Raw genomic sequence first — 20,639 nt, 5'->3', positions numbered from 1 at the left:
AACGTTCCTATTGGTTATCATTTATATTTGCATAAAGTCTCAGTTCGTGATTGGACAATGGCATGTCAATCACTCTTTACACATTCCCCCACTTTTGGATATTACCTCAAGAGACTCCACAGTTTTTCATCAGTGAGGACTGGAATGTGAACAAAGTAACAGCCAACCAGACAAGAGGTGAACTAAACTATGATTCCTTCCCTAATTCTAAAACCGCACAACGTCAGGATTTGCCACTAACGCGCAGAACACTGTAAGTATGTAACGTTAATGTCTTTCAAAAAAAAAAAAAAAGTATTGTATTAGAGCAAGAAGCTTAAAATGACTAACACTGTAACCAACATCTGCACTGTTCTTCCTGTTTTGGGCAGAGCTGGAAAAGCCAATACAACCAGTCAGGATTAGATGTGAGCTGGATAGGGACTGGTGACCACCTGGGTGTAAATCTGAAGATAATGATCGTTTACATGGAGAGCAGCGTCTTTACGTGTCTCTAATCGGCAGGAGTTTGTCAGGCTTTCTTCTGCATGTCAATACGCTGAGTTACAACTCTCCGCTAACAGCATTAGCTCCTCTCATTCACAGTATGCTTACTGAGCGGTCGCCTTGAGATTAAACTGACCATAATCTGTCATTTCTGATTTTACTGATATTATTTTGTATTACAATTACAATTTACTTTATTGTAAGTTATCCAGTTATCTTTTTACATTGTTTAACGCACTAGCGAGCTGGCTAACTCTAGCTTGAGTTCGTCCGCGCATTTCTGAAGTCTTGAATAGTCGTTTATTACAAAACAGCCTTATTCATTGAGTTATACCTTAATGTTCACTTTTTTATAGTCTAAGGAGGCGACAGATTAACTGAGGTAAAATTGTGCATTTTATTTTATTATTATTTTCACCCAAGCCCTCGCCACAGTACACCTGCTCCAACAGAATATTTGCACAATTCAAATATCTTTGTGTGATAAGACAGTCAGGAAATACACAATGCATCATACAAGGTTCAGGGTTCACTTAGGTAAAGTTGGTTTTATATTCGCATATTCGCACATTCGCGGACTTCCGCGTTCAATAACTCGTGAACTAAACGTTGTTGCTACACAAAACACCTATCACATATAACTACACATATAACACCAGAAGCTACAACCTATTTTTCCTCAAAACGATCTTTCCTTCGCAGTGGACAAAATACATTGATCTCTATGCGCAGGCTTCTAAGAAGGGACCATCTGCAAAGTGCAAACCTGAAGGAAAGCTCGTTTTGATGAAGATTAAAATATTGAAACAATGTTATTTGTGTAGGAACAATATTCAGCTCACGAGATATTGAATATCTCGGTGAATATATGAATATAAAACCAAATTTACCCAAGGTTCAGACTGGATCATGACCTTCAGTACCACATACGTGGACAGCGCCACGAACATAGTCAAGTTTTCAAAAAAAAAGTTGCCAAACAGGGTAAACATAGTTTTAGGTTTGATATTTGATGCGTATTCACCTAGACTGCTTTAGTTTACTTTTGTGTATTCTACATACAGTACGCAAATATTTTTATGTAAAACTTACAGTAATTCACCAAATGGATTTTTTCATGTTCCAAAGGTTGTAGTACTTTCCTAGTGACCAGACTGACTTACTACAGGTCAAATTGTGACAATACCACCCTTACTGTACGTACAATTGACAAATATGTTTATGAAAAAATTACTGTAATTCGCTGTAAGTATTTTTTCGCGTTTCAAAGGTTGTAGTACTTTCCTAGTGACCAGACTGACTTACTACAGATCAAATTGTGACAATACCACCCTTACTGTACGTACAATTGACAAATATGTTTATGAAAAAATTACTGTAATTCGCTGTAAGAATTTTTTCGCGTTTCAAAGGTTGTAGTACTTTCCTAGTGACCAGACTGACTTACTACAGATCAAATTGTGACAATACCACCCTTACTGTACGTACAATTGACAAATATGTTTATGAAAAAATTACTGTAATTCGTTGTAAGTACTTTTTCGTGTTTCAAAGGTTGTAGTACTTTCCTAGTGACCAGACTGACTTACTACAGGTCAAATTGTGACAATACCACCCTTACTGTACGTACAATTGACAAATATGTTTATGAAAAAATTACTGTAATTTGCTGTAAGTATTTTTTCGCATTTCAAAGGTTGTAGTACTTTCCTAGTGACCAGACTGACTTACTACAGGTCAAATTGTGACAATACCACCCTTACTGTACGTACAATTGACAAATGTTTATGAAAAATTACTGTAATTCACCTAAAGTATTTTTTCGTGTTCCTAAGGGCGTAGTGCTTTCCTAATGACCTGACTGACTTACTACAGGTGAAATTTTGCCAATAACTCCCTTACTGTACATACAGTACACAAACATTCAGGCTAACCATAAGCTACATTAGCATTAAGCTAATTTAGCTTGCTAATCTGGTTAACATGCTTTTGTGTTCTCATTCTTACACTGAAGCCTCTCCTCGGCAGTTTAGTAAGACAGTGTCAACTGAGTGGCACAAGCTGCTAAACCACGTATCACGAGCCCCGAACCATTCCGGTCGTGGGTTCGAATCCTGTGTGGCACATGCCTAGACCGCAAGAGGTGCTGTGGCCTTAAGTGGTGGAAAAGTTGCTTCTTTTCCAGATATGGTGTCTATATGTGAAGGAACTCAATAAATACCAACATGCAGCAAATGTATATAAAAATTTATAATTTTGAGTTGCTTCTCACTTGAAGTATGGACCTTATGCACAAAAACACAACTTCCCAGTGGCGCAATGAGATGAGAGTCAGGAAAATCTGTATTTTTTATTGTATTTATTTTTCATTGTATTCCATTGATTAAAATTTCCTAATAAAAAAATAAAATAAAATAAAATAAAAAAAATGAGAGTCAGACATCTCACCCAGAGATAGTGGGTTCAAGCCCGTGTGGAACGACTTTATAAAATTGTGTGTAATGTTGTGTCATATTGATTCCTTTATTATTTAACATTGTACTAATCTTTCTTCCTCTTGGGTTAGAAATAAGTTTGTCTTGTTCATTATGTGTTCATTCTCATCTGAACTTCTGTTCATTTTGAGTTAATTTTCACCTGTACTTCTGAACCAGCTGTTTTTTCATGTATGTTCAATTTCTGCTGTTTTTACTCTTCCTGCTCTTGCTGCTGCTTCAGGGGCTTGGCCCCGTATCGCTGCTTGCAGCTATATTTCCACTTGTTCCTTAACCTGTAACCAAGAATACTAACACACACAGACACAGTTTCTTCAAGATTGGATTTGGCCAGGCTTTAACAATAAACAGGAGAGTATTCTCAAAACATCAAGATAACATGTTCTTTCTCTCACACTTTAAATCAACTGTAAAGTAAAGACTTTAACTAAGAAATGGTCTCTCAACTATAGACTTCAATGACCCCTGCTGAGACCATTGCTATCAGGGTACCCTAGAAAAGCAGATGGATGTAGTAACACCTGTTAAAGAGCAAGCACTGTTACTGCATTCCTGGCATGGGCCAGACCCTTCAGTCACACCTCAGATATCAAATACAGACATTTAAAGGATACATTAAATAACATTTTCGATAATCACACTGGTAATTTCTATAACAAAGTAAAATCTCATAAGCCTAGAGAAGTCATTCAACTCATTTGATATTTAGAAGGAAAAATATTGATTAATACCTTGATTAAAATCACTCATTAGATATACATTGAAGCAGCAGTGGATTCTAGAATCCACTTCTTCGGGACTAACAAAAACTAAACTTGAATCATTACACTAAGGGTGTTGCTATGATTAAGCTAAAATCTTTACCGTTATTTTAATCAATGAAAGAAATGTGTTGTACAAGGAACAGCAGTTCTAATACTTACTTTTATCAAAAACATTTATCAAAATGAATTGAGTAGAGTGATCACTAGGAACATACTATAACCTTTGGAACGTGGAACAAGCTGAAATTACAGTAATTTTTCATAATAATATGTATGTACTGTACTTACAGTAAGGCAGATATTGGCAATATTTAAACTGTAGTAAGTCAGTCTAATCACTAGGAAAGTACTACAACCTTTGGAATATATAAAAAAAAACATTATAGGTGAATTACAGTTTATTACATAAACATATGTAATAAACATGTAATAATGTGTATTACATAAACATATTTGATGATTGTACAGTAAGGGAGGTATTGTCAATTTGACCTGTAGTAAGTCAGCCTGGTCACTAGGAAAGTACTACAACCTTTGAAACACGAAAAAATACTTACAGCAAATTACAGTAATTTTTTCATAAACTTATTTGTCAATTGTACGTACAGTAAGGGTGGTATTGTCACAATTTGACCTGTAGTAAGTCAGTCTGGTCACTAGGAAAGTACTACAACCTTTGAAACACGAAAAAATACTTACAGTGAATTACAGTAATTTTTTCATAAACTTATTTGTCAATTGTACGTACAGTAAGGGTGGTATTGTCAAAATGTCACCTGTAGTAAGTCAGTCGGGTCACTAGGAAAGTACTACAACCTTTGGAACATGAAAAAATACTTACGGTGAATTACAGTAATTATTTCATAAACATATTTGATAATTGTACGTACAGTAAGCAAGGTATTGTCACAATTTGACCTGTAGTAAGTCAGTCGGGTCACTAGGAAAGTACTACAACCTTTGGAACATAAAAAAATACTTACAGTGAATTACAGTAATTTTTTCATTAACATATTTGTCAATTGTACGTACAGTAAGGGTGGTATTGTCAAAATGTCACCTGTAGTAAGTCAGTCTGGTCACTAGGAAAGTACTACAACCTTTGGAACATGAAAAAATACTTACGGTGAATTACAGTAATTCTTTCATTAACATATTTGATAATTGTACGTACAGTAAGCGAGGTATTGTCACAATTTCACCTGTAGTAAGTCAGTCCTTTCACTAGGAAAGTACTACAACCTTTGGAATATTAAAAAAAATCACTATAGGTGAATTACAGTTTATTTCACAAACATATGCAATAAAAATATGTAATAATATATGTAATAATATGTTTATTACATAAACATATTTGATAATTGTACAGTAAGGGAGGTATTGTCAAAATTTCACCTGTAGTAAGTCAGTCTGGTCCGTAGGACAGCACTACAGCCTTTTGAACACGAAAAAAAACTTACTGTGAATTACTGTAATTTTTAAAAAAACATATTTGTCAACTGTACGTACAGTAAGGGAGTTTTTGTAAAAAATATCACCTGTAGTAAGTCAGACTGGTCACTGGGAACATGCTACAACCTTCGGATAGTAAAAAATCCCTTTGGTGAATTAATGTAATTTTATTCTAAAAAGTACTTATGTAAATTATGTACAGTGAGGCAGGTTTCCTAAATACAATCATTATAATGCACTTTTTATTGTCGCTAAAGTACAATCAATAGCATTAGAACACATAATGTGAGAGATATTTGCTGGTACATCTGTAGTTTGCAAAAATGTAGTTGTCTGTTTGCACACAATGAAAAAAAAGACAACTTTTTAGACGGTCCCTATCTTGTTCACCGCACTACATTGGACATTCAGTGAACATTCGCAAGTTTGTATGCCATTAAAACAATACTTGCCCATTTTGATCGATTGTGGAAAATGTTGTAGTTCACCATCCTTGTCCTAAAGATCATGTAGCTGCTTTTATTTTGCAAAAATATGCTTTATTGCATATGTTATTGAGACACTTTTTAAGCAAAAAAGTGTGAATGTGCGAATATAAAACCAACTTTACCTAAGTTCAGGGTTCATGTATACCGGCAGTATTTGAAGTTATTTTTGCATTGGTCATAGTTCAAGTAAACAAGCCTGTCTAACCTCATATTGGCTGTTATTTACTCTTGCAAAGTTTTCATGACCCTAAAATTGTCATTATATTCGTTAATTACTCAGCTGTTACATTTATACATTACACGAGTGGTTCTCAATTTTGTTCCCTAACACAAAGTTTTGGTATGCTTCTCTAATTTAACAACCGATTTCACTTATCGGCTCATTTTTAGATGCTGTATGTCCTAGAATGGGTGTCAAATAAGGGATTCAGTCCTGGGTGTCATTGCAGGTTTGTGAAATGCTGCTTTCACTGTTTTATGTAAGTTAGTTCTAAGAAATAAGGAACCAAACACAGGACTGTTTTTAATGCTTTCACTAAAGTTTTTGTCGACATCACCACCAATATACTATTAATACTATTAAAACCTTCTGTAATATTAGCAGCAAACTTAATTTACAGTTTATGCAGTTTCTCATTCTTAATTTTAAGTAGGCTATTGTCTGTAGCAACTAGTGAAGTGTTCGGCTAGGAGACGGTACCCTCAAAAGGAAAACTTTGCACCTTATTTATTTGCCCCTAAAAGGTTTATAGTAGTATCTTAAGGGAACATATGACTGGTCTATGGCACTAACATGCACCTTTTAGGGGTAGATAAGGTACAAAGTTGTCCCTTTAAGGGTACTGTCCCAGTGACAAGCTGTTCCTCTATATATGTTGTATGTTTTCGATAGTGATTGAAATTCTTAATCCAGAAGACATCTGCTATGGCACCCCTTTTGTAGAAACAAAAAGAACGTGCCAGTGCCGCATTTTGAATTGCAGCGGTGCACAATCTGCACATAATCAAGCTTGCATATCTAGAAACATCTGTGTCCACATACTTGTGTAAAATGTTTTAGGTTGAGTGCTGATAGAAGTAGTTGGTCCTGATGATGGACTTCATGCAGGCCAGTGATTCATTGAGCTTTTTCAAATCAGTGAGGTTGCCAGCTTTTGACTTTCCTCGAACACACAAAACGCACCTCCCTCCCTCCTTTGCCGTAGCTTAACTGAAATGCAGCTCTAGAATACCAACATCCTCAGTGAAAAGGACCTGGAAAAGCTATTTAGTCCGAGGAGCTTGGGTGTTTACACAGGAAGAACATTCAAAGAAAATAAGACCTTTGTGCCTCAGCCTCTCAGTGGCATTGCAATTAAAAGGTGTCATTCATGCTGGTGAGAATATCCGCATGGATAGGTAGTTAGTTTGTTCGCATTGAATGATTCAGCAACTTTGGCACAGCTCATGCTGTTGTTGAGTGATGGTTACCATGGGTGATGGGATGAACCATGCAGGAACTCCAAGGCAGTTTCATCAAGCTGTGAAATAATAGTTGGGCTTCTTTTTCAGCTCTCTTTTTTTTTTTTTTTTCAGCCACAAACCTGACCATAAGTCAACTGTTGTGGAATTATGCAACATTTAATCTATTGTCAAGAAAGCCGTAGCTTGCAAGAAATGCCTGGAAACCCTCTCAAGGGTGCTCATATTTAAATGTGGAAAAAATAAATTTCTCTTTGTTCCCTGGTCGCATTAAGGACAAGTCTGTCGACCTGGTCTGTTGAGGGGACGCTTTTTGGGACCAATGCAGACCCCCCCTCAGATCCTCACTGTCAGTGCCTGTGCGTGGGTCAGCAGTTTTTGTCGCTGTAAGTGGTTTTAGACACCTGCTTGCTCCCTATTCTCGGTCACCCATCAACAGCCCTGCATCCAATCCCTCCAATACCAGCCTCCCAGTTGCCCTTATCCCCCTGCATAGCTTTCTGCACGGATAGCTGTGACCTTGCATCCTTTGTGGTCAACCTCTGGCATTGTGATTCATGTCAACTCGAGAGTGTGATCCATAAAGACCCTGCTGATGTTTGTGCATGCTTGCGCCCCTCTCTCATCACAATAACCTCAAACCGCATCAGTTTGCATGTAAGCACATTCACTTACACAAAGAGCCACTGGTAACATTGAACCTTTGCAGCTCAAACCTAGACAGAAAGGGCAAAACCGTCTGTATTTCACCAAATCATGTGCTGCATAAAAGCAAGCCTGACCAAGCAAAACACTTAATGGGTGTTATGTATTTAATTGACAGGAAAATTCTGGCAGTTTGTTCATGTCAAGTCACATAACCTGCGCTTTGGACCTTTAACTGCCACAGCCTTTTAAACCTAACAAATTAAATGTTAAAATGTTCAGTTTTTGTTGTAGGGCTGAACAAATGGGGGGGGAAATCATACAGTAATTCTCAATTATTTCAGTAGATTATTGTAATCTTGATTATTCATTTATCAATAGAATTTACATTAAAACACCTTTGCAGGGCAACTGCATGCCATTTTTGTGTTTATCTAAATGAGTATTACATTTTTGTTTTTCAAATTTTGATGGCCTTATACGGTAACTCTCGAGAATGCTCCCAATGTTAATCAACAAACTCATCTAATTTATACTGTGCTTTGTTGATCATAATAGTCGTTCTAGTTTTGCTGCATTGCACTCAGTGTATATTGGGTGTTGCATTGTTTACGTTGAGTGCACCGTTCTCTTCGCTTTGGTGCTAAAGCATGTCTGTGGAACACCAATATGGACTGGTTGTCGTCACTCCAGTTTTGTGTTCAATAAACATATCTGTGATTCGTTTACAATGCAAAAAACCCAATGTAAGTAAATTATCCACAAAAAAACCCCAACACATTGAAGTAAATAACAAAGCTGTTATTGAGTATTTTATTGAGTAAGATTGATAACATAAACAGTAATTTTGGTTCCTAAAGATTTGAGTTTTTTATTTATTTAATTGTAATATATGTTCTCTTGCAATTTTGTCTTTAGTTGTTCATTGTAATTATGGTCTTATTGCATTTCTGAGGTTCTGTTTGCCAAAAACAAAGGATTACTGATTTAATTAAAAAATCTAAATTGTATAACAACCTGTCAGCATAAAATGTAATAATTAGAGACCGAGTTGATTAATTGCGCACTTTGTGTTGGCTTAACAGTGTAAAGAAGGATTACACTTCTCAGATCCTCTGAACAAACTTACAGTGAACTTAACTGTTGAAGTAATATTTTATTGCTGAAAGAGCTGTGAATATCTAGTAAAATGTCAAGCAACGTTTGTCTAGTGAAGGATGTAAAAATGTCATCCAGGTAATACATTTTCAATCTCTAGCCATTATACTAAAAAAAAAAAAGCTTGAAAAAGATTACTGAGCCAAGGCATGACAAACACTACAACCACATTTAAGCTAATGCTAATCATCCAAGATTAATAGTTACGTTGTCTGCAGCTGAAAAAACTGGCACTGTTTGGCTCTAGATTTTGTTGATACAGCACCTTACCACTTTCTCGCTGGTGATTTTTTTTATTGCCAAGCATAAACATGTACAGCAGTGAGTCATCCCCAATACTGAATATACTTTTTAGATCACTTGCTAACCTCTTGTGTTGTGCTTTTTTATTTTCCTAGTTCGGGATATTGGAACCAGTGAAAATTTGGACGTGCTGGAAAAGATGTCAGTCAGCGTCCATGAAAACCGCAAGTCGAGGACGAGCACAGGCTCCATGAACATCTCGCTCTTCCACAAGCCCTCTCATCCAGACAGTGTGCTCACCCACCTCAATACCCTTCGCAAACAGTGCATGTTCACAGATGTAACGCTATGGGCAGGCGACCGCTCCTTTCCCTGTCACAGAGCTGTGCTTGCTGCTTGCAGTCGCTACTTTGAAGCCATGTTCAGCGGTGGCCTCCGTGAAAGCCTTGACAATGAGGTTAACTTTCGTGACAGTGTTCACCCAGAAGTTCTGGAGCTGCTGTTGGACTTTGCTTACTCCTCACGGGTCATCATCAATGAGGAGAATGCAGAGTCACTTCTCGAGGCTGGAGATATGCTACAGTTTCATGATATCCGTGATGCAGCAGCAGAATTTTTGGAGAAGAATTTGCACTCATCAAACTGCTTAGGGATGATGCTGCTCTCTGACGCTCATCAGTGCAAGCGCCTTTATGAGCTGTCATGGAGGATGTGCCTCATTCACTTTGAGACTCTTCGAGACACTGAAGACTTCTGTGGCCTCTCGAAAGACAAGCTTTTGGATCTCATCCTGAGTGATGAGCTGGAGGTTGAAGATGAACAGATTGTGTTCAATGCGGTCATGCGCTGGGTTAGGTATGACCTAGACAGCCGCAGAGACTATCTTCCTGAACTGCTGCGAGGACTACGCCTTGCGTTGTTGCCCTCGGGATGCCTCATTGAGGCCGTGGCATGTGAGGAACTTGTGATGTCAGATAAAAGGAGCCGACAGATTGTCGATGAGGCCATGCAGTGCAAGAAAAAGATTCTGCAGAATGACGGCGTTGTCACTAGCCCCTGCGCTAGGCCTCGCAAAGCTGGGCACACGCTTCTCATTCTTGGGGGTCAGACGTTTATGTGTGATAAGATCTACCAAGTGGACCACAAAGCAAAAGAGATCATCCCTAAATCAGATCTTCCCAGTCCCAGAAAGGAGTTCAGTGCATGTGCCATTGGCTGCAAAGTTTACGTGACAGGGGGAAGGGGGTCAGAAAATGGAGTGTCGAAGGATGTTTGGATATATGACACGGTACATGAAGAATGGTCAAAAGGTGCCCCAATGCTAATTGCACGTTTTGGACATGGCTCGGCTGAACTTGAAAACTGCCTTTATGTTGTGGGGGGTCACACTGCTATAGCAGGCGTCTTCCCAGCCTCCCCTTCAGTATCTCTTAAACAGGTTGAGCGGTATGACCCGTTAACCAACAAATGGACAATGATGGCACCACTTAGGGATGGTGTCAGCAATGCAGCAGTGGTCAGTGCCAAGCTGAAACTCTTTGTGTTTGGTGGAACAACCATCCACAGGGACAAGGCCTCAAAGGTCCAGTGCTATGACCCCGTTGAGAACCGTTGGACCATAGCTGCCGAGTGCCCGCAACCCTGGAGATACACTGCCGCTGCCGTTCTCGGCAGTCAGATATTCATAATGGGTGGTGACACGGAGTTCACAGCAGCGTCCGCCTACCGATTTGATTGCGAGACCAATCAATGGACGCGTGTTGGTGACATGACTTCTAAAAGAATGAGCTGCCATGCTGTGGCCTCTGGTAATAAACTCTATGTGGTCGGTGGGTACTTCGGTACACAGCGTTGTAAAACCCTGGATTGTTATGATCCGACGTCGGATAGCTGGAACAGTATAACTACCGTGCCTTATTCACTGATTCCAACTGCTTTTGTCAGCACCTGGAAACATCTTCCTGCGTAGTCGCCTCCAATTAAAGTGTATGGAGCTGATCTGGGTAAGGTTTTTGGCTTTTCTTACATTTTGGATGTGCTCCTGTGTGTTGAAAGGCTCTATACTGGAATTACTATTCTTTCTGAATGTGCAAGCTGTATTACCTTATCTGATCTATATACAGACACAAACACACACACAACTGAATCATTTTGTATTGTAGGTGCTCCCTCTGAAAAGTGCTTGAATCATTCTAAGCAGAGTAACAACAGAAGTCAGCAGGCTGTCGACCTTCACACATAAACTATGATTTCTGTCAAGATAACTGCATGCCAAAATGTTAAATTGGGGCTTGACAGCCGCCTTTGAAAGCAGCTGAGTGCTCCTATCTTATTGAGGTTTTTGAAAGTGGTTGAGAAAATGATTGTGTTAAACCATCTGGATGTCTAGGAATATAGAGCAGTGGCTGTCATTGAAGGGCAACATCTTCTAGACTAGAGGGTTGAAGGTTGAGGCTTAAACATCTCATGAATTCGCACTTAGGATCATAGTGAAAACTCAGCACTAGTGAGCCATTGAAAAATTGATTTGTGATCTACATTACAAAGCTTTTTCTGTCAATTGGCTATTAGGTTGAGTGAGAGCACAAAGTAGCTTAATCTCTGTAATTACAGGCAGCAATGAGAGACTCAGTGTAGAGAGATTTAGGGACGAGGGGGCTTATTGTTGCTGATACAGCTGCTAAAGCATTTTGTTTCCCATCAACTGTACCATCTAAAGCACAATGATTTTTTTTCCTGCGCTTAAATGTTGACCACTGAAAATGTTAACACAAAACTAGTTTTATGGCATAAATATTTATGTTTTGCTGAATATTTTCAGTGGCCAGGGGACAGTCATGGCTGAAGATGTGAACAGAAACAGTTGAAATGCGATTAGCAAATTTGCAGATTTAGCATTTCCCACTTGTGCATTGAAGTCCCCATGCCCAGAAGCAATCATTCTCTTTGGCTGTTGGTGCATTAATAAAGAGCTATTTATGTGCTTCATTAGAGGAACTATTTCTTATGTGTGAAGGGAGAATAGTTTGTTACTTAAGCCTAAGGTACCTGCCACCTTTGTTTTAGATATTACTAGTTTCCATATTTTGTGTATTCTTGACAAGGTACAGATATAAGCCCAATTTCAGTTTTTAAAGCTATAGATGTATTGTACAAAATTAATTATTGTATTTGAGCCTCTCTCACATGCAAAATAAAAATCTGTTTAGTCATTCTAAACAACGGCTAATTTGAATTATCAATTTGATTTGGCCTAGTATGTTCAGACAATCATTTATTTAAATGCATCACTACAGTATTTTACCATTGTTTTTAAATGTATTAATAAATGATTATGATTACACTCTCCCAAGAAACAAGAAAACTCTCCCATCATTTCCATTATAAGCTCCCTATTTCGCTATCAAACAAAAGCATAAGTGTATAAATGTAAAACACTCGTTTGCATTGAACTGTAAAAAAAAAGTAATGCTTATTGACTCTATGAAATGCATTAAGCTTCGTTATAATACCCTTTCTTCTATAGGCATCTTAGACTCATTATCATTTCTGCCATCATAATATCTTGTCTGTCAGCACTTATGAAGACCAGGGCTAATAGGTCATTACAGACTAACAATATTTGCATGAACAGCCTTTCTGAGAAGCCAGCGAGCCCCTTGTCTGCCTGAAGTCAGAGTTGAATGATGGTCTGCCTGCATATTGGTTTGTATATGGGTCAGTATTAGGTTTAAGAAGCAACAACCTTTGCTGAGGAATTACAATTGTGCCGATGGTCTCTATGAGTGCGTCATAACAGTCAGCTGAACATCTCTCACTTGTGTCATTTGAATTAGACTGCCTGGGGAGGGACCACAGCCGTCTCATTGCATCTCCTGGTGATTAGAAAATGATTACTTCTGTGAGTAATCATTAACACTCTTCACCAGCCAGCAACTCCGTTCACACCACAAGTGCTTCATTTCACAGTGAAGCAGGTGGCCCAGCAAAAGCTGGGTTTTATAATTAGCCCCAGGGGGTGCAAAATCAGAATGTCTGGAGGACGCCCTGGCAGGGATGTTGGCAGCAGCAGCGTCCTCCAGGAACGCCCACAGGAAGAGAATAAACATAGTTGAATGTGTACCAACCAAAGGGTTAAAGCTTAGCTGGTTAGCATGGCTCTGCTAGTAGCATTTTTTTTTTTCATTGACATGCATTAAAATTGATCGGTGTGTAGCGAAATAGCAAATATTTCTTTATAGTAAGTGTTTTTTAAAAGCTGCTTAAAATTATATTTAAGCTGGTGGTTTTCCATCCGCTGTCTTTGGCCTCTTTTTCACCGTCAGGCCAAACCATTTTCTTTGCTTAACCGTTAATTTCCGAGCTGATAACGGAGCTCTTTGGAATTGAATACATATGTGTCAGTCGTTGCCTTGGTAACGTAAGAGTTTACAGGCAATATTTGATATAAATACCGATATGGAGGATGATCAGATATTTGTTTTAATTTGATTATTAATTTTTTTTTAAGTCGCTCAAATGGCACCCTTGGCCAGCTACAAAGAATGGTAGCCAGGCAACAGACAAGTGACCAAGCCTGAGTTGCGACGTCACTACACGCATTCTTCCAGCACAGTTCAGGTTAGCCAAACATCATGTTTACACTAGTGCGTTTTTGTTTAAAAACAGCATTTTAAAATGAAAACGATCCTCATTATTGTTTACACGGTCATCGAGGCCGGTATGTTACAGAACCATTAAAAGAGACGGCTCTGGGCTGCGATTCCCAAAAGCATTGAAAGCCTAAGTTGATGGCAGAACAATAGCCATCAACAATCAATTTAGGCTTACGATGCTTTTGGGAAACTCAGCCCAGTTCTGTTATTGTCGTGTTCTGGTAGCATAATGTGAGCAGCCACGCCTTCGTTTTCAAAAGTCTCCTTTTAAACGGGGACTTCAGTGTTTTGCAGTGTTCTGCAGACCTCTAAAACGGGGTCTGCAGTGTTTTCAAAGAAGCCAGAGTAGTGTAGATGAACGGCGTGACCGTAGAAAAAGTTATGCATTTTAAAAAGAAAACACACTAGTGTAAAAAGGGTCTAAGAATTTCCGGGCCGAGAACGGTTGGTATCCCATGCTGTAACAGGCTTAAGTGGAATTTAACTGGTACTATTCCTTCTCGTTCTTTAAACCATTCGGCCCGAAAGTTGGAAAGCTTCTTTTAACATCACAGCTTTGGCTCGAGACCCTTTTTTTTGTGTGATTGAGTTATTTACAACTCAAAAACAACCTTGCAGCAGATCTGACTGCCCTTTAGCAAAGATAGCAGATTTCAAATTCTTCAAGTATTATATAGACCTCCCACACTCTCCTATTCATCTCTTTACCCTGTTCAGCCTCACAACCTTCTCTCTCCTGATAAAGTAACTAAAGAAGTGGGTGATGAAAGCAAAGGCTGGTGTGTTTCAAACTCCTCCTGAGTTGAAGCAATGAAGAATTAATAGAGATGAGTAGGCCCAGCTCTATGGTCTCACTGTCTCACAAATGCCTGTTGGTCTTGGTCTCCATAGTGGAATGTCTCTGTGTGTCAATATGAAAAACAAAACAGAGAAGAATGAGCTTCATAAATGATTTAAAGGCCTGCATGTGCAGGGTTGGGATTCCACTTTCAGTTTATAAATATTTTAAAACCTGCAGCGGCCAGGGACAAGGAGAGGAGTACCTGAATGTAATCCATTTCAGAAAGCTGTGCATCATGTTAGACAACAGGATAATTGAATCCCACAGTCTAAATTTGACATTATTAGTCATAATCAGACAGCCTCGCTGAAAACTGTAAATCAAGTTTCACGGTATAGTATATTTTTCTAGAGACTTAACGTCCCTAAAAAAACAAAGGAAAGAAATGAAGAAAAGCTTTTAGAGTTTAGTGGCAGAGGTTGTCCATTAAATAAAAAGGCTTATGTAAAGCTTGTATCATGTTAGTCCCTATAATTTTCTTTTTCTTTTATGCCACGCATTGTCAAACATTTTATTCACAAGCTGTTATTTCTATATTTTTTCTGAATAGTATAGTTTATAAACTGCACATTATTTTTCAAGTCAAAGCTTAAAGGTATAGTTCACCCAAAAATTTAAATCATTTTCTCGCGTTGATGTTGTTCATAACTAACTTCTGCAGAACACAGACGATATTTTTTAAATAAAATGTTTTTGGCTATACAATAAAACTCAATGAACATTGGACCCCACTGACTTTCATTGTTTAGAAGAAAAAAAAAAAGACATTGTATTATTTTATATTCCACAGAAAAAAGTCATACAGGTTTAAAAGGCATGAGTTTTTATTTTTTTGTATTGTATGCATTATGTAGCTAATGTATACTTAAACTGACAAAATCTGCTGTGAACATACTTTCAGGTTATTTCAGGCCATTTCTTTTGAGTTACCCCTCCCCCAACACTTTACCTGAACAAAGGCCTTTCTCCGCTCTACAACTTGACAGTGGACTTTCTCAAACCACTTCTGGTCGGGAATCTCCCTAAGCCGTGTTTAATGGCATCAACTAGCATTTGTTTGTGTAATTTCAGAAGGAAAATGCAGGCACGGTTTAGTTTTTTCCTCAGAGTGACCACTGGATAAATGGTCAGAAATTGCCCATCATAGTTTTCAAATGTCATTGTTTTTTCCACGTATGAGCTAGTAATGCTTTTAAAATGTAGCATCAAACTTGTTGTTGATTACTTTTACAGGACGTGAATTATGACCAGAAGCTCCAGGTAAATATAATAGGGAATATTCAGGCATTGGCCTGCAATGTCATCTCTTTTGACAGCCCTGTAGCACATCCCATATGTCCTCAATAAGACTTAGTTACTGCTTTTTCTGCCAACAGTGCAGTTTCATTGGCAGCATTGTGTTCAACTAATCCAGGTAATTTGCCAGTTGGAACAGTTCTGACCCCTTGCCAACCACCACAACCTCCCGCCCCATCCCCTAAAGGAGGGGGCTTTAGAAAAACTAAACCAGCTAATTGTTTTTCTGTTACAGAGCCCATAAATCGGATTGGGTTGTTTTAATCTAATCTCTCTTTGTGGCATGCATGTTACTAAAGCAGGAAACATGATGTTTTGGCAGTGTACACTGTTCTCCCAACTGGTGGAAACAGGCCGATACAGGTAGCAAAAGCCCAGATTTCCCATGCACATCATCTTCTCTGACCGTCTGGTGAAGGCTGGATAAGCTTTGCCTGGTCATGGTGCCCTGTTTAAACTAGCTGTGGATTTGCACACTCGAGTGGCAGAAGCTCTGTTTCCTGGAATGGCACTGCTCACTGTAATCAGTCTTTATACCGATTTTTATCCTTTACCCTCACCGTATTAGGGAGTAATGCCATGTCCACTTTAACCCATCTAGACAACAGTCTGGTTTTTAATAAGCATAAGCCTTTAGTGTTTGCAATATGTTTTACTGATCTACACCGAAGTGCCAGTTCTGAAGGATTGTTGAACCATTTATTTAACTAAAAGTTAGTTAGTTACAGTTTACTGTTGGGAGCGACCACCATAACTTGGGAAACAAGTACATTTGCATTTCAGTTGGACTAAAGTGTCTTCTTTATAAATGTCATTTAATTGAACTGATATCATCTGGATTGAAAAACCTAGATGATGCAATTGCATCTTGGCTTCATCCAGCAAGTATAAACGTTAATCAGACTAAAATTGGCCTAGATCTTGTTGCTTGTATCTTGATGCATTTCTGAGTAAAGGGAAAGGCTTATGTTGATAGTTTTGTTGGGTGCCCTTGAGTTGAAGAGTGTGTGTATGTATATGTGTAATATATATATATATATATATATATATATATATAATATAAAATGTGTATATGTGCATATTTATATATAAATAAAATAATTTAGCATATAGCATACCAACATGTGGCAATAGAGTGGTGCAGGTATTACGTCATAACCCGGAAGACTTCATTCGACGCTTGTTCTTTTAAGACTTTCCTATGGGGTTTTATAATGGGGGTTTTCAATTTATGTGTAAAATAAAGACTGTCGTAAACAACTTGACTATACTTTGTTTTGACAAAACATCAAAGTATAGCCAAGTTATGTTTACCACAGGCATTATTTTACTCCTAAATTGAAAACCCCCATAGGAAAATCTCAAAGGAACCAGCAGCAAATTAGACTTCTGGGTTCGGACGTCATACCTTGACGTTTACTCTTTAGGTTTGATCAACAAAACATTAGTTGTTTGAATGGACTTGTTCTAGTCTTGTACCAACTTGTTTGAAATTGTGTGTAAATGTTAAATGAAAAAAAAAAAAAATGAGAGGGTGGAATTCCGAATGGGTTGTTCGTTTTATTTATAATTTTTGTGTGTTTTAATTAGGGCTTTGTAAATATGTAAGTATAGTATTTCGCAAGATAGAATTATACACTCCATTGACCTGCCCACAGGGATTTACCTTGAGCTTTTCACCTAAGGCAATAACACATCTTCTTTTTTTATTTCTACACATAGCAGTTTTATCCTCTACATCTGAAAAGTATTTTAAACAGTGTCAACAGCATTCCCTTCAAGTGCATGTGGCAGCTATTATGCCAGATCAGAATCTCACACTTAATGAATCATAAAGCAGATGGACACATTTAAGGCGAAACCCACGACTGGGATCTGCAAAATATTTACTTTGTTTTTGGTTTATAAAGAGCAGGAGTCCGTTTTGATGGATATGTCAATGGCATTGTCAATGCAGGCTCTGAAATCATTTCATTGTTGTGGCTTAACCGCTTACACCCTCTAGGGGAGGCATTAGCTTTAAATTGGAATGTATTAGAGGTGATGAGAATTGAATTAGAGGCAGTCAGACACCCCTGTTGGGCGAGCTGCACTGGTGGGATGTGAAGCTGATGTAAGCCATTGATTTTAAATCTTCTGTAGCGTAGACTCATTTTAAGTGCTACGAGACTGCAAATCCCATATGTTCTCCACGGACACAACAACAGACAAGGTTCATCTTTGATTGACCGCGATTTGATCCCGTTACTTTTTCAAAGTAATTTCAAAGTGTTTTCGATTCAGGTTGAGTTATTTTCTCTTTTCTGTGTGCTTGTTTGATTTTAAACTCTTAAGTTTTTGGTACCAACTAAGTACATTTACAACCTTTTACCATTGCAACAGCAGATAATGCAATTTATGTTTCTCGTATGGTATAGCAATACATGGTATCCATACAGATTTTGATTCTGGTTCGCAAGATCTTGATTTGATTACAATTGATTCTTTTAAATATATTTTAGTTATGTCTATTTTTCATACTTGTAAAAGAAAGTTTCATACTGGGTCAAACTTATAACTCTACTCCTTAGAAAACCCAGTTCATAGGAATCGTTTCAAGAATTAGTAGTCTACACCGGTTATGCTGTTTGTTTAAAAATAATCAAGTCATTTGGGAATCAGACTACATTCTTCACTTTGTATCTGAATGACTGCAAAAAACAGGTTTATTTGTTTGTGAAAAAAACTACACTTTTGTTTCCATTCCTAACTTTTTGCAAAGATTGACTAAGCTCAATACTTTGGTAGAGAATCACAAGAAATGTGCTTTCCTGTCTTTCTTTTATCCCAGTCAATTTAAATGGCCTCTTAAACTTGCATCAAGTGTGAGTGCAATGACTGGGTTCAAATTACAGAGATTGGCTTGGAGTTGTGAGGAAATCTGGTTTCATACTGTGCCGTCTCTCATTGCAGGTGCCATGGTCTTCTAGCCACACTGAATGGACGGCAGCAGAGCTGGATTGTCATTGGCTGGCCTGAAGCACCTCTGCTCGGGGGGTGTGGTGTGGCTGCGGTCGGTCACGGCCACTCTCGAAAACAAACCATCTATCCACTGCTGAGAGGAGCCACAGAGAAAAGCTGAAAAAAATCTCCAGAAGAGAGGCCACAAAGGCCTTTTCCCTACAGCACAACGCTAACTCATGCCATGCTTGTTCATTGCCAAACAAAGGCACAAAGACACACTACACTCTTGCACCAATATCTACTCTTTGGAGACTCTTTTGCAATTCAACAAGGTCAAGAACATTCCAGTGAACCATGACAAACGACAACTAAAGCATGATTTTCCTTCATGAAACTTACTTCTTCACTTTCAGCGGTAGTACAGCATGTTCATGTTGCTTCCAAAACGCCTTACGGACACTGCGTTAATCGAAACATCTACAGATATGCAGAACGTCACCATGGGAAAGTGCAAGTTTACTCGAGCAGGAGGTGGAATTCCTGTGGGACTTTTATTTAGGTATCTGTGAAATGAGTTTTAAACTGGTACTTGTATAGATTCTACAGCACAATGTATTATCAAGGACTTCCTCTCGTTTTAAGATTTCTTGAAGGTTTAAACATTTGATAAATGCATTTAATGTATGTGTTTGTGACAAAAACAAAAGAGTAAAGAAAAAAATTGCACATGATGAGACTATATGATGGATGATGAGGGCTTTGGTGTTTGTTATGATTTCCCTCTGGATTTGAATGCTGGATTATGTTTAAATGAACAATCATGGGTCCAATACAATACTGTATATGCTTTGCATAAGCTTCACATTTCTGCTTCTACATCCTCCAAAAATTAACTTATTCATTTACATTTTAAATGCCTCACCGTAACCTTTATTTTTGCTTGTTTTTAAAGAAAAGGAAGAGTCTAAATTATTGTTTGTGGTTTGAGTTTAATTTATATTGAATCTAAAGAAAAATCCTTTTAAGATCAACCACGATTTTTGAAGTTGAAGACTTTTTGCTCACTTACAGTCTTAAATCTCTTGAAAAGGGATATGAATTTGAATTTTGTTCCAGGGGGAGATTGTCTTCTGTAGTAAACGGCTCACTGCTAAACATTTCCATTTGAAGGGGACTTTCTGGGATTATGCAGCAGATCCCACTGGCGTCCTGGTGAACTGAATTCCTGGTGCCTAATACCGGTAGATGTGTTTGTTGCTCATTCAGTCTGTTGAAGGTTTTGAATAAATGATTTTTTTGATGCTTGCAGACTGGTTTCATAAGCACCCTGGAGGTTTAAAAAAGCGCCTGGATTCCTCTCTGAAAACTCCTCCACGAAACATCCAAGGTTTTTCGACGTAACCGGAACAAGCTTTACGTCTTTAGCTAATTCTTATAATGCCCTAAATCCGCTGGGACCTTTTTTGAAGTTTAGAAGTTTTATCCATTGCTTTCCTGCTCCTACAGATAGAATGTCCTACAGACATGTTGTAATGTGCTTTGTTTTTGTTGCACAAAATATTTGTTTATTAATAAAATAAAATACTAAACTATACTAACATTAATTCAAATAGAAATATTTAATATATTTTTTTATTAGAATTTAGTTTCTTATGAACAAAGGAATTCATGGATACCAAATGCTGGTCAACAGTAACACTTTATTTAGCATA

General features: G+C 38.0%; 2 protein-coding genes across 9 annotated transcripts in view; one reads left to right on the top strand and one right to left on the bottom strand.

Moving 5' to 3' along the window:
• Window positions 1–20,639, bottom strand: part of agbl1 (AGBL carboxypeptidase 1) — a 209,881-nt gene that overhangs the window by 168,444 nt on the left and 20,798 nt on the right. The window lies entirely within an intron of this gene.
• Window positions 2–20,425, top strand: enc2 (ectodermal-neural cortex 2). Of its 8 annotated transcripts, none has more exons than XM_079603541.1 (4): window positions 130–253; window positions 372–407; window positions 9,348–11,195; window positions 18,937–20,422. In XM_079603541.1, exon 3 carries the CDS (start codon window positions 9,392–9,394, stop codon window positions 11,159–11,161), a length of 1,770 nt encoding a protein of 589 aa, XP_079459667.1. In that variant the 5' UTR covers window positions 130–253; window positions 372–407; window positions 9,348–9,391; the 3' UTR covers window positions 11,162–11,195; window positions 18,937–20,422. The 8 variants fall into 8 exon arrangements, 7 of the variants coding, with proteins under 7 accessions (XP_079459665.1, XP_079459666.1, XP_079459667.1 ...); XM_079603542.1 differs by having other exon boundaries at window positions 137–257; XM_079603543.1 differs by lacking the exons at window positions 130–253; window positions 372–407 and adding exons at window positions 434–584; window positions 6,076–6,134.

Source organism: Phoxinus phoxinus (genome assembly GCF_949152265.1).
Source record: "Phoxinus phoxinus genome assembly, chromosome: 25".
In the NCBI taxonomy this organism is placed as follows: Eukaryota; Metazoa; Chordata; class Actinopteri; order Cypriniformes; family Leuciscidae; genus Phoxinus; species Phoxinus phoxinus.
This window is presented reverse-complemented; position numbering and strand designations above follow the sequence as displayed.

Excerpts from the sequence above, each read along its gene's own strand:
- enc2 (XM_079603538.1), top strand. The coding sequence starts at position 7,469 with ATGCAGACCCCCCCTCAGATCCTCACTGTCAGTGCCTGTGCGTGGGTC. Across the intron at positions 7,533-9,347 it reads GGTCAGCAGTTTTTGTCGCT|TTCGGGATATTGGAACCAGT; the intron begins GTAAGTGGTTTT and ends TTATTTTCCTAG.